Consider the following 14,487-nt stretch of genomic DNA (forward strand, 5'->3'; position numbering starts at 1 on the left):
TGTGACAGTACTACTGCAAAATCTCTAAATGTTCTGCGCTTTTCATGTTACTTTTTTGGCTATGTTGCATGGTCGTGTCCACGTTATCTTGGCCCGCTTTGGATGGTGTGCCCATATTGTGGTGGAGAGGGGGCGTTCGTTTAGTGCCTTCTGCAAGCCTCCCACAGCATCGTTAACTCACTGCCTCTGAATTTTCAGTTCTTTTCTGACAAACGTTCTAATTTACGCCACGAAATTGGCTAGAAGTTTATTTAATGTAGCTATGCTTTCCCTGTCTGCTTGAACCTGCGTCTGCACTAGCTTTACTAGTTCATTGCTTTCTGATTGAGTAGCAAACGAGTCTTCGTCTATCGTTTCATCGCTCGTTTTCTGCGCTATCATGCATGTCGGCTAGACGCTCTAGCACCTCTTTATCGCCCTCGGTGGGGTTGCCTACCTACCTGAGGTTTTGTAATTTTTCAATTGCATTTTCTCATTTGCTTTCCATTAGCGAGATGGCCAGTTTATGCTTTTTACGCTCCGCAGCCATTTGATTGCTAAGTTTTTCAATTTCTTGTGTTAATCTTTTGTTCTCCTTTAAATTTTTCTATATATAGTCGTGGCTATCGGTTACCGGAACCTTAGGAGGCACTGGACCCGCCCAGCTCACCTTGTTTGGTTGGTTGTTTGGTACGTCCTCCGTACTAAGGCCAGCGGTGGCTGCTGCTGCTGCTTCTTTCTTGAAATGGGTGTGGCTTGTTTCCCAGCTGCTACTTGGTGTTTTCTTCAAGTTTGGTTGGCCAGGGGTCTCCGCAGGCTTGCTGATGTTTCGTTGTTGCGGGGTCTTTGATAATGATCACAACCTTGATCGTGATCTGAAGCTGAATCTGGATGTCTGCCGCTTCTGGAGCGCTGCTTCCTCTCGGTCAGAGCTGAAGCAGCGACGGCGTTTCGGTGGGTGTTGCTAAAGTTGTGGGAGGAGGAGGAGGTAAAACTTTATTAGACCAAGGGATTCGGGCACTTACGTCCCAGGGTCCCCGCACGACCCCTCTGCGCTATGCGTTCATGCGTTCATGTAGTTCCATGACGTGGGTGGCCCGGTAAGTGGCGATTTTCTGCTTGGCCAGGTCCGTCGAGCGCAGCAAGGTCTCCCATTCCTCCCATGTGGTCAGTGGCTCCGGGCCCCGCGGGGGAGGGTCCGCCGGGCATTCCATGAGAATGTGGATAAGGGTAGCGTGGGGGTGAGTGCATTGAGCACAGGACGGGGCGTACGCTCCCGGGTAAATGCGGGAAAGAAAATAGGGGGAGGGAAGGGTGCGGGTCTGAAGGCGACGCCATAATATTTGGTGAAAATTTTTGAGGGATCGGTGGGCTGGTGGGTATAGCTGGCGTTCGGCGCGATATGACTGGGTCATCTCGTTGAACGAATGTATGCGCTCCCTGGAAGAGCCCGACTCGGATTCCGCCGCCGTCCGGTTGATGAGACCTCGGGCATGGTCATTGGCGGCTTCGTTGCCGGGATTTTCAGAGTGCGCAGGCACCCAGATCAGCTCCACATGGCGGGCTGGGTTTTTGGTGGGCGAGCTGAGAATTCCGAAAGCGCTCTCGTGGACTCGTCCTCGCGCGAAATTTAGGATCGCGGTTTTCGAGTCGGAAAGGACGTACCGGGCATCAGTGTGTGCGAGGGCAAGCGCGATCGCCGCTTCTTCCGAAGATTCCGGGGTGGATGCAGGAGGAAGGTGGACAGTTGCAATGGGTTGGAGTGTGCGATCAACGACTGCAACTGCCGCGTCGTCGCCCGTGCAAGCTGCATCCACCCATACGGCGTCCTCTTCAGAACCGTAGTATTTGTGGAGAGCTTTTGCACGGGCCTTGCGGTGGGCCGAATGGTAGGTAACGTGGGTGTTTCTTGGGAGAGGTTTAATTATTAACTGTGTGTGTATGGGTCGGGGGATTGGTAGAAGTGTAATCACTTCTACCAATCCTTCTTGATTGGTAATCAAGTGTCTGTTACGTGAATACTTTCATTTTCTTGATGCGTATGCATCCACCCGTACATATTTTTCACAACAGCCGTGCAAATGACACAGTTTTCGTCATCCTGTGACTTCATTTTTAATGCGGCTCTAGCGCGCTGAACTCCCTACTACCTGTCCCATGACCCGAATATCAATATGCTCAAAAGAAAAGGAGCGGGCATAAACTTTTCCTGTGAAATAGCTGCAAGAACAAGGGTGAACAACAGTTTGTTGGCAATGGATGAGGGTCTAAGCCAAGATTTTCATCATTATCACGGGCCAGCGCCGGGGGGGGGGGTGCTATGTCCGCCATCAAGCAGACAGGAGGTGGTCCGAGCACCGCAGCCCCCAGTACTCTACGCCTACGCAATGGTCTCTTTTGGCAGAGACCTTAAGAAGGCTAGACCATAAGGAGCTTCGCCACTAAAAACTAGCAGTTATTCCGTGTACGAATACAACCGATGAGCGAAGCTCCTTGGAAATGGAACGCAATCAACTACGCGCCTGATGTAGCTGCTGGCTTTCATGAAGTCTGTAGGTTGGGGAGAGTGTCTGCTGCGCTCGGTGGCGGGAACGACTGAGCATGATCTCTGAGATGGGAGACGCGCGGCGGGTTTCCCACCGATTGCTTCCATCTCGGAGGCCATGGACTGAGCGAGTGAGTGCGCAGCGCCCCTGCTGTGCCAGTGGCACGCATTCTGCTTGGTGCGCTTGCCCAGCGCAGGGAACTACGACGTCGGAGTACGGGCTAAGAAACTTCGCTTCTAAAAAAATGAATATCCGAGGCGTGTATGATTGTAAAATTGTATGCAGTGGTATAAAATTATCAATATTCTTGTAAGAATACAAAAGTTAAAAAGAAAGAGCACAGAAAACGATCGCGCAAACCGATCAAAGAAAAAAAAACGCGAAAATACAATTAATGCGATGCTCAGGCAGGCATAGGAAGATCGTTTTCGTGGGCGGGCCTTTTCAGGAAAAGTGACTTGATGGAGCTGGCAGTCACGATGATGCACCACAGGACCACCACGGCAGCGCAAGCGCCGGCCACCAGGTAGTAGAGGCCGTTGTACGAGCCTTGCTTGTCTTTGAAGTAGCCTGCGAAGCATCGAATTGATATCGCTACGGCTCCTCTGAACCTCACTGGGCTTTCTTGGCAGCACTCACGCTCACAGTCGAAATTACTCTTTGGGCCTTCATGTGCCTATAGCACACCACAAGAACACAACAGAGACTCACACACACAGATCACTAGGTGGGTCTCCCTTTTACGTCGCTGTCGTGGTGCGATACAGCCATATGAATGATGAAACTTAACGAACTAGCCCGGCGACGTGACTTGGGAAGCTCTTTGAGCGTGTGGCAACATTATTTCAGCGCTACGAAAGTGCCGTCGATTCCCGGGTGTACGTTCGTGCGCCTGTCTTGCGCACGTTTTGCGCCGACACAAAGATGCGAAATTGGAACATTTCGTGGGGGTTTTTGAACCTTCCCAGCACAGGCGTGCGCAGCGTACAACCTCCTCTCCTCTTGCCCTCCGTCGGTCGAGTCTCGATAAAAAAGAGTTCTGAAACGGCTTCAAAACGAAGTGGGCAAGTGCGTCTCACGAAGGGCTGCAATATTCCTGTCTTTCAGAGGCCAAGGTGAGAAATAGTTCTTTCAATGCAACATCAGGAATTATTGTTCGCCATTAACATAAAAAAAGACAAATATAGCAATGGCTTAGCTCGGATGTGCCAAGATATCCGTAGCGTGAGCTACGGAGGGACGCACAAACCTTGAATGAACAGACGGACGGACTGACAGGCGGACTAGCGTTCGAGCCATCTCACGCGAGTCAAGTGCGAGCAGCGCACCGTGTGACGTCACCGCTCCCCACGCTTGCGCAGAACTGCTCACCGTAAGCCACGCGAAACTGCTCAACCTCGGCCAGTGTAGCTCACGCTACAAAAACTAAAATAATAAATTCGGAGGAGGCTTCAGCTTAGAGTAGAACGCGACAGCGTAATCGCGTCCCATGCGCACCGTCTTTAACCGTTACGCAAAATTTGAGTGTGCGACAATTGGCCACCTAAGCTACCACTGCTGTAGATGCAAGTGCTAAAGCGTCGTAATTCTTCCTCTTGCAAATACCCACAACGCGTCCGTAAATTGCCACCTAAGTAGCTTTGCCCCTTTGTGACGAGTGGGCAGTAGGCAGCCGCTCGTTGCGCAATTCTCACCTTTTGGTTCCCGTTGCGACTACAACGCAATACTGCGTGTGTTAAGAAAACTTCGCCCAGCACATGAAATTCATATAGTTTTTATTTTCGCAGAAGCTGTTTTAAGAACTGGAGTGTCTGTGTGATAGGGCATCTGCTTGCCACGCAGAAGGCCTAGGTTAGATTTTCAAAGGGAAGGAATATTGCTCATTTATTTCCCTGCGTCCGTCTCGAACTTTCGCCAACGCACAACGCTGCGTTTCTCGCTCATAACCAGCGACACCACCGCGGACATCGGAACTTCAGCGAAACAAGCTCTTCAACGACATATGCCCCTGAAACATGCGCAACCACAACCCCGTGCATTAAATATGCTGTAAAACGTAATAACGTGAAATTGCGGTAATTACGTGAGTAAAATTACACGAAAGGTCCGACGGAGTGAAGGTGTGCGACAGAAAAGGCGCCCCACTCTTAAAGATGATTAAAAGCGCAACTCCCCCCCCCCCCCCCTTCCTTCGCTTACTCCTATGGCAGAAATTGTCAGAACACTCAATTCGGTTCACATCGCGTGTTGCCCTGAGCAAACGTACTTCAGGCCGGCCCCCTCGTATCTGTCGCAGCGCGTCGACTCGTGCCTTTTTGACGCGGCGTCGAGCCCCTCCTACAGAGAGAGAGTGAGAGAGAGAGAGAGAGAGAGGCGGCTTCGCGTCGCCACGCACCCACTCTCTCTACGGAGAGAGGGCACGGCGTGGCGTCAGAAAGACATGCGTCGACGCGCTGCGACGGATACGTGAGGTCGGGCCTTTATGCTCTCACCAATGAGCAGAGGCCTGAAGAGCGTCGCCATTCCCATGGTGAGCCGGTGCAGACCGAACGCGAGCGGCAGGTGTTCGTCGCCCAGGTGGTCGGCTATTAGCACGGGCATCGACGCTATTGTTGGGCCGTTGTTCAGGCCGAACACCAATCCCACCACCGCCATGTAAGCCACGGTGGTCAGGTTAGCTAACAGCGCGTAGCACACGCCCTGCAATGCAACGGTTTTGAGGGCAGAACGTGTACAGTTACAGGGGCGTAAAGCCGGAATATTCACGATGTGGGACAAACTTCAGCTTCGATTTGTTCGCTGTGTGAAATATGTCCATGATGTCAGGCAAAAGGAGGCTCATATGTCTCCTGACGAGGCCTTCTCCCCGGACTTACTTGTCCGACAGCAGAAACAAAACCGGTGAGAACGTGTCAATTATAGAAATAATTACAGTGTTAATTTCTCAATATGCAAATAAGAATGAAATTAAAAAGAAAACACTTTGACATGAATATAAAAGAAAAGTTTATACAAACTTTAGCCTTAGCATATGGAGCGCGTACAGAATATAGCAGAAGATAAACATCAGTATTTCATGATACATCATTGAAAATTTATATGCTTGAAGGTTTCACTTGTTCTTTTTTTACCTGAGAAATAGCGGGAATTTCATCGGCCAGTATGGTTCAAAATGGGTATACATTACACAAAGAAATTATTTGATAACCTAAAGCTTTAGAGCCGCAGTTAGTCCTCGGTCTTGATCCCGTCAGTGACGTAGTGCGTAGGTCGTATGCCACTTGTCTCAGCACCTATCAGCAGCCTGCTTTTTGAAAGAAATGGATGGATAACTTTAGTATTTAGAAATTCAAGTCATGGCTTGAAAATAAAGCTGACAATTGACGAATCAAGCGCTGAGCCACGAAAGGCTTGAAACAACGAAGCAGTCTTGAGGGCTATGGTTTCTTCTAGGTTATTTTTCTACGTGACGTGGGTTAGAGGTTGCTTTTTGGTCACTGCGATGCTTTAGAAGTGATGCCGCAGGTTGTTTTTACGCTGATTCTATGCAGGGAGGTTATAGCTACAAACTCTAGAGACGGAAACTCAACCCTGAAAGAAAACGTGTGCACCTTTAAGACACCTACGGACACGTTGGCGGCGGCGTAGGCCTTCCATCACTTCGAGGTCTTTTCGCAGCCACCGTTTTCTTTCCCGCTACCTAGTATTCTTGTGCAAATTCGGAGTTTTCGGCTTGCCTTTGTTGCTTCGGCGCCATTTTTTGGGCCAACTGAAATCACCTTTACAAAAAAAAAACCTTAAGGTTATCTGATGGGTCATCTTTTCTAGCACCTTCTAGAGGGTCGTCCTCTTCGGCTTCTTTATGACAGAGCACTGCTAGCTAGAGCTGAGAGTTTGTACTTTGCCTTGACTGTCGCCCCTGTTCATTGTCGTCGATCGTAGATGTCAAATGCCCTTACACTATCTTAATTTCTAGAGGACCTGTAGTGACCAGTCCCTGTTTATGTTGTCCATACCCTTTGATAATGATGATAGTTATTTCCTAAGCAGCTATACTGTTAACAGCCAGCTTGTGCCTCGTCGCCAGATCAGAGAGCTTAACCTTACAGAGCAGCCACAAAATGATTGGTACGTTCAGGAAATTATAGCTACTGTGTGGCTTGTATAGGTGGGATTTAGCATATCTATATTTGATATATCACTCAGGTTAAACGATCAAGTGAAAATGCCAGTACAATTTTGTTATTACTTTCAAATGACCCCTTTTGTTATCTACAGCTGCACATCCGTTCCCCATCGTTATATGCCTCCTCCATTGCCGAAGGGTTCGCTGCCCACATGCAGCCACCTATAGAGTTACTGTATTCAGTCACCCTGAGGACAGCGCTATCTATAGGTAAAGAGCGGAGGTGAGGAGCAGGGCATTGGGTAGTTTATTTGTTGCCCTTAACTTGCGGTCGTGTATACAGGGTGTTTCAGCTAAAAAGCACCAAGCAATAAAAAAATTAAAGATGAGTGCCTCGCGTCCCCAGCTAGTCCAGTATTGTTTTTAGCTGTATGCAGCACGGCAGAATATTTTTTTTGACCCGCCAAGCACAGTAATTAACACAAAATGCTTAATAAACTTTTTAAATACCGACTCTAGCAACAAAATTAGTACAAGACTAGTAGCTCTTATCCAGAAATGACAAAATTTTCAAGTTACGGCAACATAACAAGGCTTATTTTTTCTAGGATTGGTTTAAAGAGTGCGAAATATATTAAAAAAACTACCACGTGATATCCGCCTAACGCGCTGCACTTTTACTGGCCTCAAATGTAGGTTGAATGAATTAGCGAAGGCTTCTCACGCACGAAGGTTGCTTGAACAGGCTATCGGCGACTACGAGGGACACTGAGCGATGGCTGTACGGTACCAGTACAAAAATAAAGAAAAGGGGTGAAGGAGTATGAAAGAAAAGAAGACAATTCCACGAAAAAACGGCTGCTAGGTGCATTGCGATACGAGACCGGAGGCAGCAATCGGTGCAGCGCAGACGTTTTTTTTTTTTCTCTTTTTGGGCCAACGATTAAGATGATGCTACCTCCGGTCTCTCAGCTATCTAGTGTCGTCATGCTAAAAAAATACGGCCATTTAGGATACTTCAGATGTTTCTTTTTTGACAGTCCCTTATTTGACTACCAAGATGCCCTCTGCCAGAACAGTTTTTGTCGCTCAGCTTTCTATTAGATACATGTACGGTGAAGTTGATGATGAGCATCCACTCACGGGTGATGTAGTGCCGGTCCGTGAGGTAGCCCGTGCCGAGTCGGCTGACGAAGTCGCCGATGGCCATGGCCGAGACCAGCACGGCGCCGTCCTCGTTGCTGGCATGCGCCGCACCAACCGCGTGGTCCACTATCGTTATCGTGTAGGTGCTGAACACGTCGCCGTACAACATACCGGTCGTCATCAGCTGCACGAAAATCGGGTCGCGAAAAAAGCTGAACATCTGCGTGATCACATCTTCTCTTATTCCGTTGCAGGTGTCGGGCTCTTGTTATATCGCGCAAGAAAAGTATGCAAAAGTAATGTGACTCACGGGGGTGCTTTTTATGGATAATTTCATCCGTATACAATAAGTCACATATAGGTTTTGTGGGCGTACAAGGCTCCGTTGTGTAGCACTGGAACGAATCTGTCCGTTATCGCCTCTTATCATTTCACAACGCAGCGATATTAGTCACACGAAGTGGTGCACATATCTCTTGCCCACCTTTACTATCTTCGCCTAAACGCCCCTGCTTCCACGAGAATAATCATTTTTGGGATGCCTGCACTTCACTCGTTCTACTCAGAGATCAGAGCGCAAAGCTGGCGTGATGCTACGATTTAACACATCGGAGGTAAGTCGGAGAAAAACATCGATTGATATGTGGGGTTTAACGTCCCAAAACCACCATATGATTGTGAGAGACACCGTAGTGAAGGGCTCCGGAAATTTCGACCAACTGGGGTTCTTTAACGTGCACCCAAATTTGAGCACACGGGCCTACAACATTTCCACCTCCATCGGAAATGCAGCCGCCGCAGCCGGGATACGAACCCGCGACCTACGGGTACACAGCTGAGTACCTTAGCCACTAGACCACCACGGCGGGGCCGAGATAAACATCAATCACAAACACAGACGTGAGCACAAGAGGGGAAGTGAAAGTGACCTCCTCCCTTGCCTGCTACATATATTGAATTAGTAGGAAATGAGGGCTCTGGATGGAACATTTGACTTGATCCCGCTCACCCACCCACTGTTGAAGGGGAACCCTGAGAACACCGATGAGTACACAGAATGAATGCGGATATAGGCTAACGTTTAGAGGCACAGTCAATCGGGCGATTTTGTACTGATTTATATCGGTAGTGAAGAGAGCGAAACGGACAAGATATAAAAGACACAAACGAGCGTTCTCCTTCAAACTGAAGTTCATTCACAAAAGACGGCCAGGTTTTCTTTCCAATACATGGAAACGCATGCGTGTAACCACAATTTAACAACCGAAGGACACCTATCACCTCAACGCTAACCGTACTAAAAGCCCATTACCTGCCTCGAGCACACTGAGTCCTTCTCTTGTATCTTGTCTGATTCTAAATACCAACACGAAAGCTAAGCTTCTATTCGCCCTCATTTAACCGTTTTTTTCTTCTCGATGACCTGCCTATTCGTTGCTCCCACATTCGACACAGAGCAGCGGACGTAAGCTTACGCAACACAGCTATTTGAACTGGTTGCAATCGGCCCTAGCATAAGAAGCGCGGGGACGAAGGACGCGGGGACGACGCAGAGATACACACGGGAGAGGCGCTTCATTCTGCGCATGTCAGAGCTGCGCTTATTCTTTTCTTAGTCCATGTGTCTTTTCTAGTGCTTCTTAAGAATATGTTCATGCTTTAGAATCTATACAGCTCTATTGTCTCAAGTTCACGCCTGTGTTATTGATGATTTGATTGATATGTGGGGTTTAACGTGCCGATACCGCCTGTGTTATTCCTTGAGGCAGAAAGCCTCAAGGGCCTTGTAGCGCGATGAATCAAGCCGAATACGGCAAGCGAATCGAGTTAACTAAAAGCCCACGTGACCTGCTTTTCGCGAGAGAGCGCATGGAGACGGAATCCAGGCAGTTCATTGATTCTTAGCTTAAGTCAAATCATGCTGCGATATCACACGTATCTCACAGAACTCCTAACTTGAACCATGAACCATCCATTGCTATACTTGAGCAGGCTTTAATGAATAATCAGACAGGGAGAAGTATGTGCTCGGCTGCATATGCATGTAAGAAAAACGAGGCTCTGTTAGGGTGGTGCCCGTACTCATTCGGGTGATCATTTGAGAGCGTTGGGATTGTGTTTAAAAGTGGTGAATAAATTCAAAAGCTTTAATGCTTCACAACCAAGACAATCAGGTATGCAGGCCATGTATGCAGGCATGCACTTCATGTTAGTCCTTCAGTCATGTACTGGATTGGTTACTTTAGTTGGTAATCTCGTTAATTACAGTAGTTGTTGGTCTTTCACATTTTACACCTGTTGTGTTAGTTCCTTTTTCGCAGTTCGTGACGACCATCTTGCTCAAGCTGAAATTTTGGCCTGCATTATTTCAATTTAAAAAAATTCTGAATATTTCGAGCGCTCAGATAGATAGATAAATAGATATCTGGGCTTTCACGTCCCAAAACCAGCATATGATTACGAGAGACGCCGTAGTGCAGGGCTCCGGAAATTTCGACCGCCTGGCGTTTTTAACGTGCATTCTAGCGCTCAGAAACAACCATTTGAACGTACAACTTTTCAGCGCGCTCGAAACCTGCACTGTTTCATTTGAACGTACAACACTGGCCAAGCGGAAGATCGCCACTAACCGAGCCCCACCCACGTCATAGAACTACATGAACTCGCAGACACGCAACGCAGTGGGGTCGTGCGTGCACACTGGGACGTACGTGGAGGGGGGAGTTTGTCAAACGTTGTCGGGTCTTTCTGCTGTAGGAATACATGAGATAGTGGCCTGGCAACTTTCGACCAGTCCTGTACGTGCCCGTATATCTTGGTAAAGCTTTACCCCTGTCACACGCCGCGGTGATTTATTGGCTAAGTTACTTGGCTGCTGACCCGCAGGTCGCCAACGCTAGTTTTGCACTAGATGCGCAATCTCACCCCTCGATGACTTCGCCGTTGAGGTGCAGATGAGCGCGGCGGCAGAGAGGAAACGACAATGCCGCTATCCCACACCAGGGGGTAACTGATGATGTTCTTGCTCTGCGAGTTTTTGCTGCTGCTACATCTCGTGAACGTGCTGCTGATTACGGGGAGGACTAGCGGCCTCGGGAAGCTGGGCGACGAGCGGAGTTCGATGGAGCCGGCCATCGTGTTGAGCATGAGAGCACCCACGATGAGCATGGTGCCCTGCAGGCCGTACGTGTCCATCAGCATCCCGATGAGCGGCGGCAGCAGGATGCTACTGAGCGCCCCTTCTGCGAAGCTCAGGCCACTCGCCGAGGCCCGGTACACGTCGAAGTAGCGGTTCAGAACCACCACGCTTGTGGGAATCATGAGACCCGACCCGGCACCTGAGCGCGCGACAGGAATGGAACGTTTTAATACGCCCGGTAATACGAAAGATGGTTTGCATATAGCGGAATAACCGGGAGTGAACTGCGCATTACCTCCCCTCCTCCACAAAAAACATGGCTGCATCACCGAAAGCGGTTGCCATCCCCAACGAGCCTACCAAGAGGATCTTGAGTAACCTGCAACTCGTTAGCTCTGAACTGGTGTTTTTATTAGCTGAAGAGTATAGTCCTTTAGAGCCCCTAACAAGATCTGAGCATTTTGAGCTGACGAGCGCTATTGGCCTCGAGGACATACCGGGCGCCACCTAAGTGATGACGTCACTCATAGGATGCCGGAATGACTTTGTCTGCTAGAACACCGCATTTTCTGCGCTTTTGCTGTGGACACCGGGCATGCTTTTCTTTGTTTTGAGGCTCAGTGCTTAAAAAAGCGATAAGAGATGATATTAAGGGTAAGCAAACTACCAATCGGTACCCCCGGTGGCACTCTCGTGTCTAATTTGCATCGTAAAATTGTGACTAAGAACCGGTGCAGCCACGGGGGACGATGCAAGTGGTGTCGCGAAAGCAAAGCTGCCGTATTCCACAACTACTATTCTGTATGTGACGTCACAACGATCGCAGCACCGGCCTTTCAAGTGGAGGCCCTCGCGGCCAATAATTATATTCGGCGTTGCCCATTACGTCGGCCGAAACCTGCAACACTACACGCCGCGAGTATAGGAAAACTTCAAGCCGAACATTGCTTGCCCTTCGTCACGCGGGCACGTGTTCTAAGATGATGGAGATGACGTGCGACGATAAATGGCACCACGTAGTTAGCCAACATGTAAAGCTGCGTTTTGCCGTAGCTTCCCTACATAGACATTTGTGCTCCGACCAGGATCATAGAGAAAGGTTGGCCCACCGAAACTGTGCACTCCCTAAAATCAGCCCACCCTTGGCATACAGAGCAAAAAGTAACAATTTCGGGCGATGCCTCATCTCCCCTGTAATCAATTTATCCTCGAAAAAAAATTTTTTGCATACGCCCCTAGCTCGCGTCACAGCCGTGTCTCAGCACCACGTGACACGGCGAGAGTTATCCGAGGTGACATGTGTAATTGTTGTGACCTGTTGTTCGAATCAGTAAGTGAGCTTGTACGTGGTTTTTAGAAGCGAAGCAGCTTATGGCGGATTTAGACCTGGTGGTGTGTGACCTGACTACCTTTACTGCACATGCGCAACAGCTGGCCCAAGCACTGCCAGAGCGCACTGAAGTGCTAGCGCGTTCTGACAGGGCTTCTGGCGTTCTGTCGCGTTCGGGCCTGTGCAACGGGCTGGGTTGCTCTCTCCCTTACTCTCTCCCAGCAATCGCGTGATGGCGTCGGGAAACGAGATTCCGCAGACGCGCGACGAACGCAAGTTTTCCCGCATGGTGGGACAATGAACCCGCGTGGCGTGCTTCATATCAAAGCGCGATGCTCTTTGTTGACAATGTGGGGTCTTACTTCACAAAACCACGATACTGTCACGTCACCTCAGAGGTACAGGTGAGCTTTATTAGTTATAGAGCTGCAGGGCTCGGAGAAAAATTTGTCGTTTCAGTTAGATCAGGAAAAGGACAGCTCGCGTCCTTTTTTTCTGTCGAAACCTGAGCCACTAGTCATGTATTTGACACACCACTACTTGGGCAAATGAGATTATGAGAGACGTCGTAGAGGAGGGTTGTGGAAAATTTTGACCGTCGGGTTTTCTTTAACGTGCACCCACATCGCACACTACGTGCACGGCCCTCTATTATTTGGTCTCCATCGAAATGCGACCATCTAGCCGGAATCAAACCCGCGATGGCCTCCGTACGGCAGCCAAGCTCCCTAGCTACTGTTCCACAGAGGGTGACGCCGACATCAGGATGATTAGAAAATGATGATTTCGTCAGCCGATATGTCGTATGTTTCTTTGGTTCGGCTATGAGAAGGCACTGTACGTATGGTAGAAAAAAGCTTCAACCTTTAGCTTCATTATGCTGCAGGTAGAACAGCTTTAAAAATATTCACGATTTTCGTGAAGTTTACAAAAATATGCCGTAGCTAGCTACTAGTAGTGCGTTAGCTCGGTGCTTTGATCCGTCCATGAAATTGAGAACTGTGGCGTAGCCAGGGTCGTGGAGAGCTGGCAGTTCGATATATCAGTAAATTTTGGCTCTCTACGGCCAACTTACCGAAGATAAAGCCAAGAAATACAAGGTAGGCACTAGGCGTGTCCCAAAGGGAGCAAGTGATGGCGCTCACTCCAGACACAAGCGTTGCTCCCGAGTTTAACGCTCGGGTGTCAAAGTATCTGACCAAAATGCCAACTAAGAAACCTGCAGGACAGAAAGAAACATTTTATTGCACACAGGCCGTAATGTACGCGGCAACTTTGTAAGGCTAGTTTATTTATTTTTTTTCAGAATACCGCAGACAGCTACGTTGCCCAAGCTGCAGCATACAAACGTGAACGGAGCCTCTCAAACATGCTATCAAGATTTCATACATTATGTCAACAGAACAACCCTGGATATGCAATGCACTGCACCGGTGATATGACTCCACATCGCATTTCACTGGAGCGATCCTCTATGCACCAGTCCTACCCCGTACATTCCAGGTCGCCCTCGTGTCATCAAAAGTGCAACAAACGTTAGCTTCTAACAGGGGGCAAAATACAGCGCGTGATGTGTGTTCGCGTAAGGCTCTTACCTTGCGCCAGGTTGATGGTGTTGCAGATCTCGAAGGGCCACGCGGCCTGCTCGCGAGAGATGCGGAAGGCGGACACCAGGCCAACCAGGAGGACGCCAGCGCTGCGGAAGATGGTTGCTACCCATATCTGAATCCAAAAGCACATGGCGGCCATTAACCAGGCGTAGAGGCTGTCCACAAGGTGCGGCGCTGGCATGGTTCCGCTGCTCAGCGGCGAATACGCCATCACCGCGCGTGACGTTCCTTCTCTTCTCGAGCTAGGAACGTGAATGATGACGACGACGATGAGTATATTAATGTACATGCCGAACGTATACCATTGTGGTCGTCAATGAAATAATTATTATTTAGTATCTAAAAAAAGAAAATTCTAATTGATGAGGTGAAATAAACGCAGCTGAGTGGTTATCACAACACATGAAATCTGAAAATCTCTCAAGTTGACTTTTAAATTTTTTTCGTTTACTCTTTTTATGTGGTTTTTCCTAACATTAGTCATATAATAATGCAAATTCTTGACACATAGTTGTAATGCTGACAGAAAAAATGCACTGCGCTTTCTTGGCCTATGCCCCTGAGTGGGTGTGAGCCATGAGTCTAGGTGGAAAAAACAAACAAACAAACAA

At 48.8% G+C, this 14,487-nt stretch overlaps 2 protein-coding genes across 2 annotated transcripts; both read right to left on the reverse strand.

The window, feature by feature from the left end:
- Positions 1-2,037: 2,037 nt before the first annotated feature.
- Positions 2,038-8,197, reverse strand: LOC142766967 (uncharacterized). Its single transcript, XM_075868159.1, has 2 exons — positions 7,795-8,197; positions 2,038-3,095 (listed from the first exon to the last, which is right to left on the reverse strand). The coding sequence occupies exons 1-2, from the start codon at positions 8,015-8,017 to the stop codon at positions 2,929-2,931; spliced, it is 390 nt and encodes a 129-aa protein (XP_075724274.1). The 5' UTR covers positions 8,018-8,197; the 3' UTR covers positions 2,038-2,928.
- A 2,507-nt stretch (positions 8,198-10,704) lies between these two features.
- Positions 10,705-14,057, reverse strand: LOC119179196 (monocarboxylate transporter 14). The gene is made up of 3 exons (XM_075870022.1): positions 13,862-14,057; positions 13,342-13,485; positions 10,705-11,135 (listed from the first exon to the last, which is right to left on the reverse strand). The coding sequence occupies exons 1-3, from the start codon at positions 14,055-14,057 to the stop codon at positions 10,705-10,707; spliced, it is 771 nt and encodes a 256-aa protein (XP_075726137.1).
- Between the last annotated feature and the right edge of the window lie 430 nt (positions 14,058-14,487).

The sequence above is a fragment of the Rhipicephalus microplus genome, chromosome 7 (genome assembly GCF_043290135.1).
Source record: "Rhipicephalus microplus isolate Deutch F79 chromosome 7, USDA_Rmic, whole genome shotgun sequence".
NCBI lineage: Eukaryota > Metazoa > Arthropoda > Arachnida > Ixodida > Ixodidae > Rhipicephalus > Rhipicephalus microplus.

What these genes read in the sequence shown, in the direction of transcription:
- LOC142766967 (XM_075868159.1), bottom strand. Translation starts at nt 8,017, where the DNA reads ATGTTCAGCTTTTTTCGCGACCCGATTTTCGTGCAGCTGATGACGACC. An exon ending in GGACCGGCACTACATCACCC is followed by an intron (nt 3,096 to 7,794) that starts GTGAGTGGATGC and finishes GATGCTTCGCAG; the next exon opens with GCTACTTCAAAGACAAGCAA.
- LOC119179196 (XM_075870022.1), bottom strand. Translation starts at nt 14,057, where the DNA reads ATGCCAGCGCCGCACCTTGTGGACAGCCTCTACGCCTGGTTAATGGCC. An exon ending in CACCATCAACCTGGCGCAAG is followed by an intron (nt 13,486 to 13,861) that starts GTAAGAGCCTTA and finishes TCTGTCCTGCAG; the next exon opens with GTTTCTTAGTTGGCATTTTG. An exon ending in ATTTCTTGGCTTTATCTTCG is followed by an intron (nt 11,136 to 13,341) that starts GTAAGTTGGCCG and finishes TCGCGCGCTCAG; the next exon opens with GTGCCGGGTCGGGTCTCATG.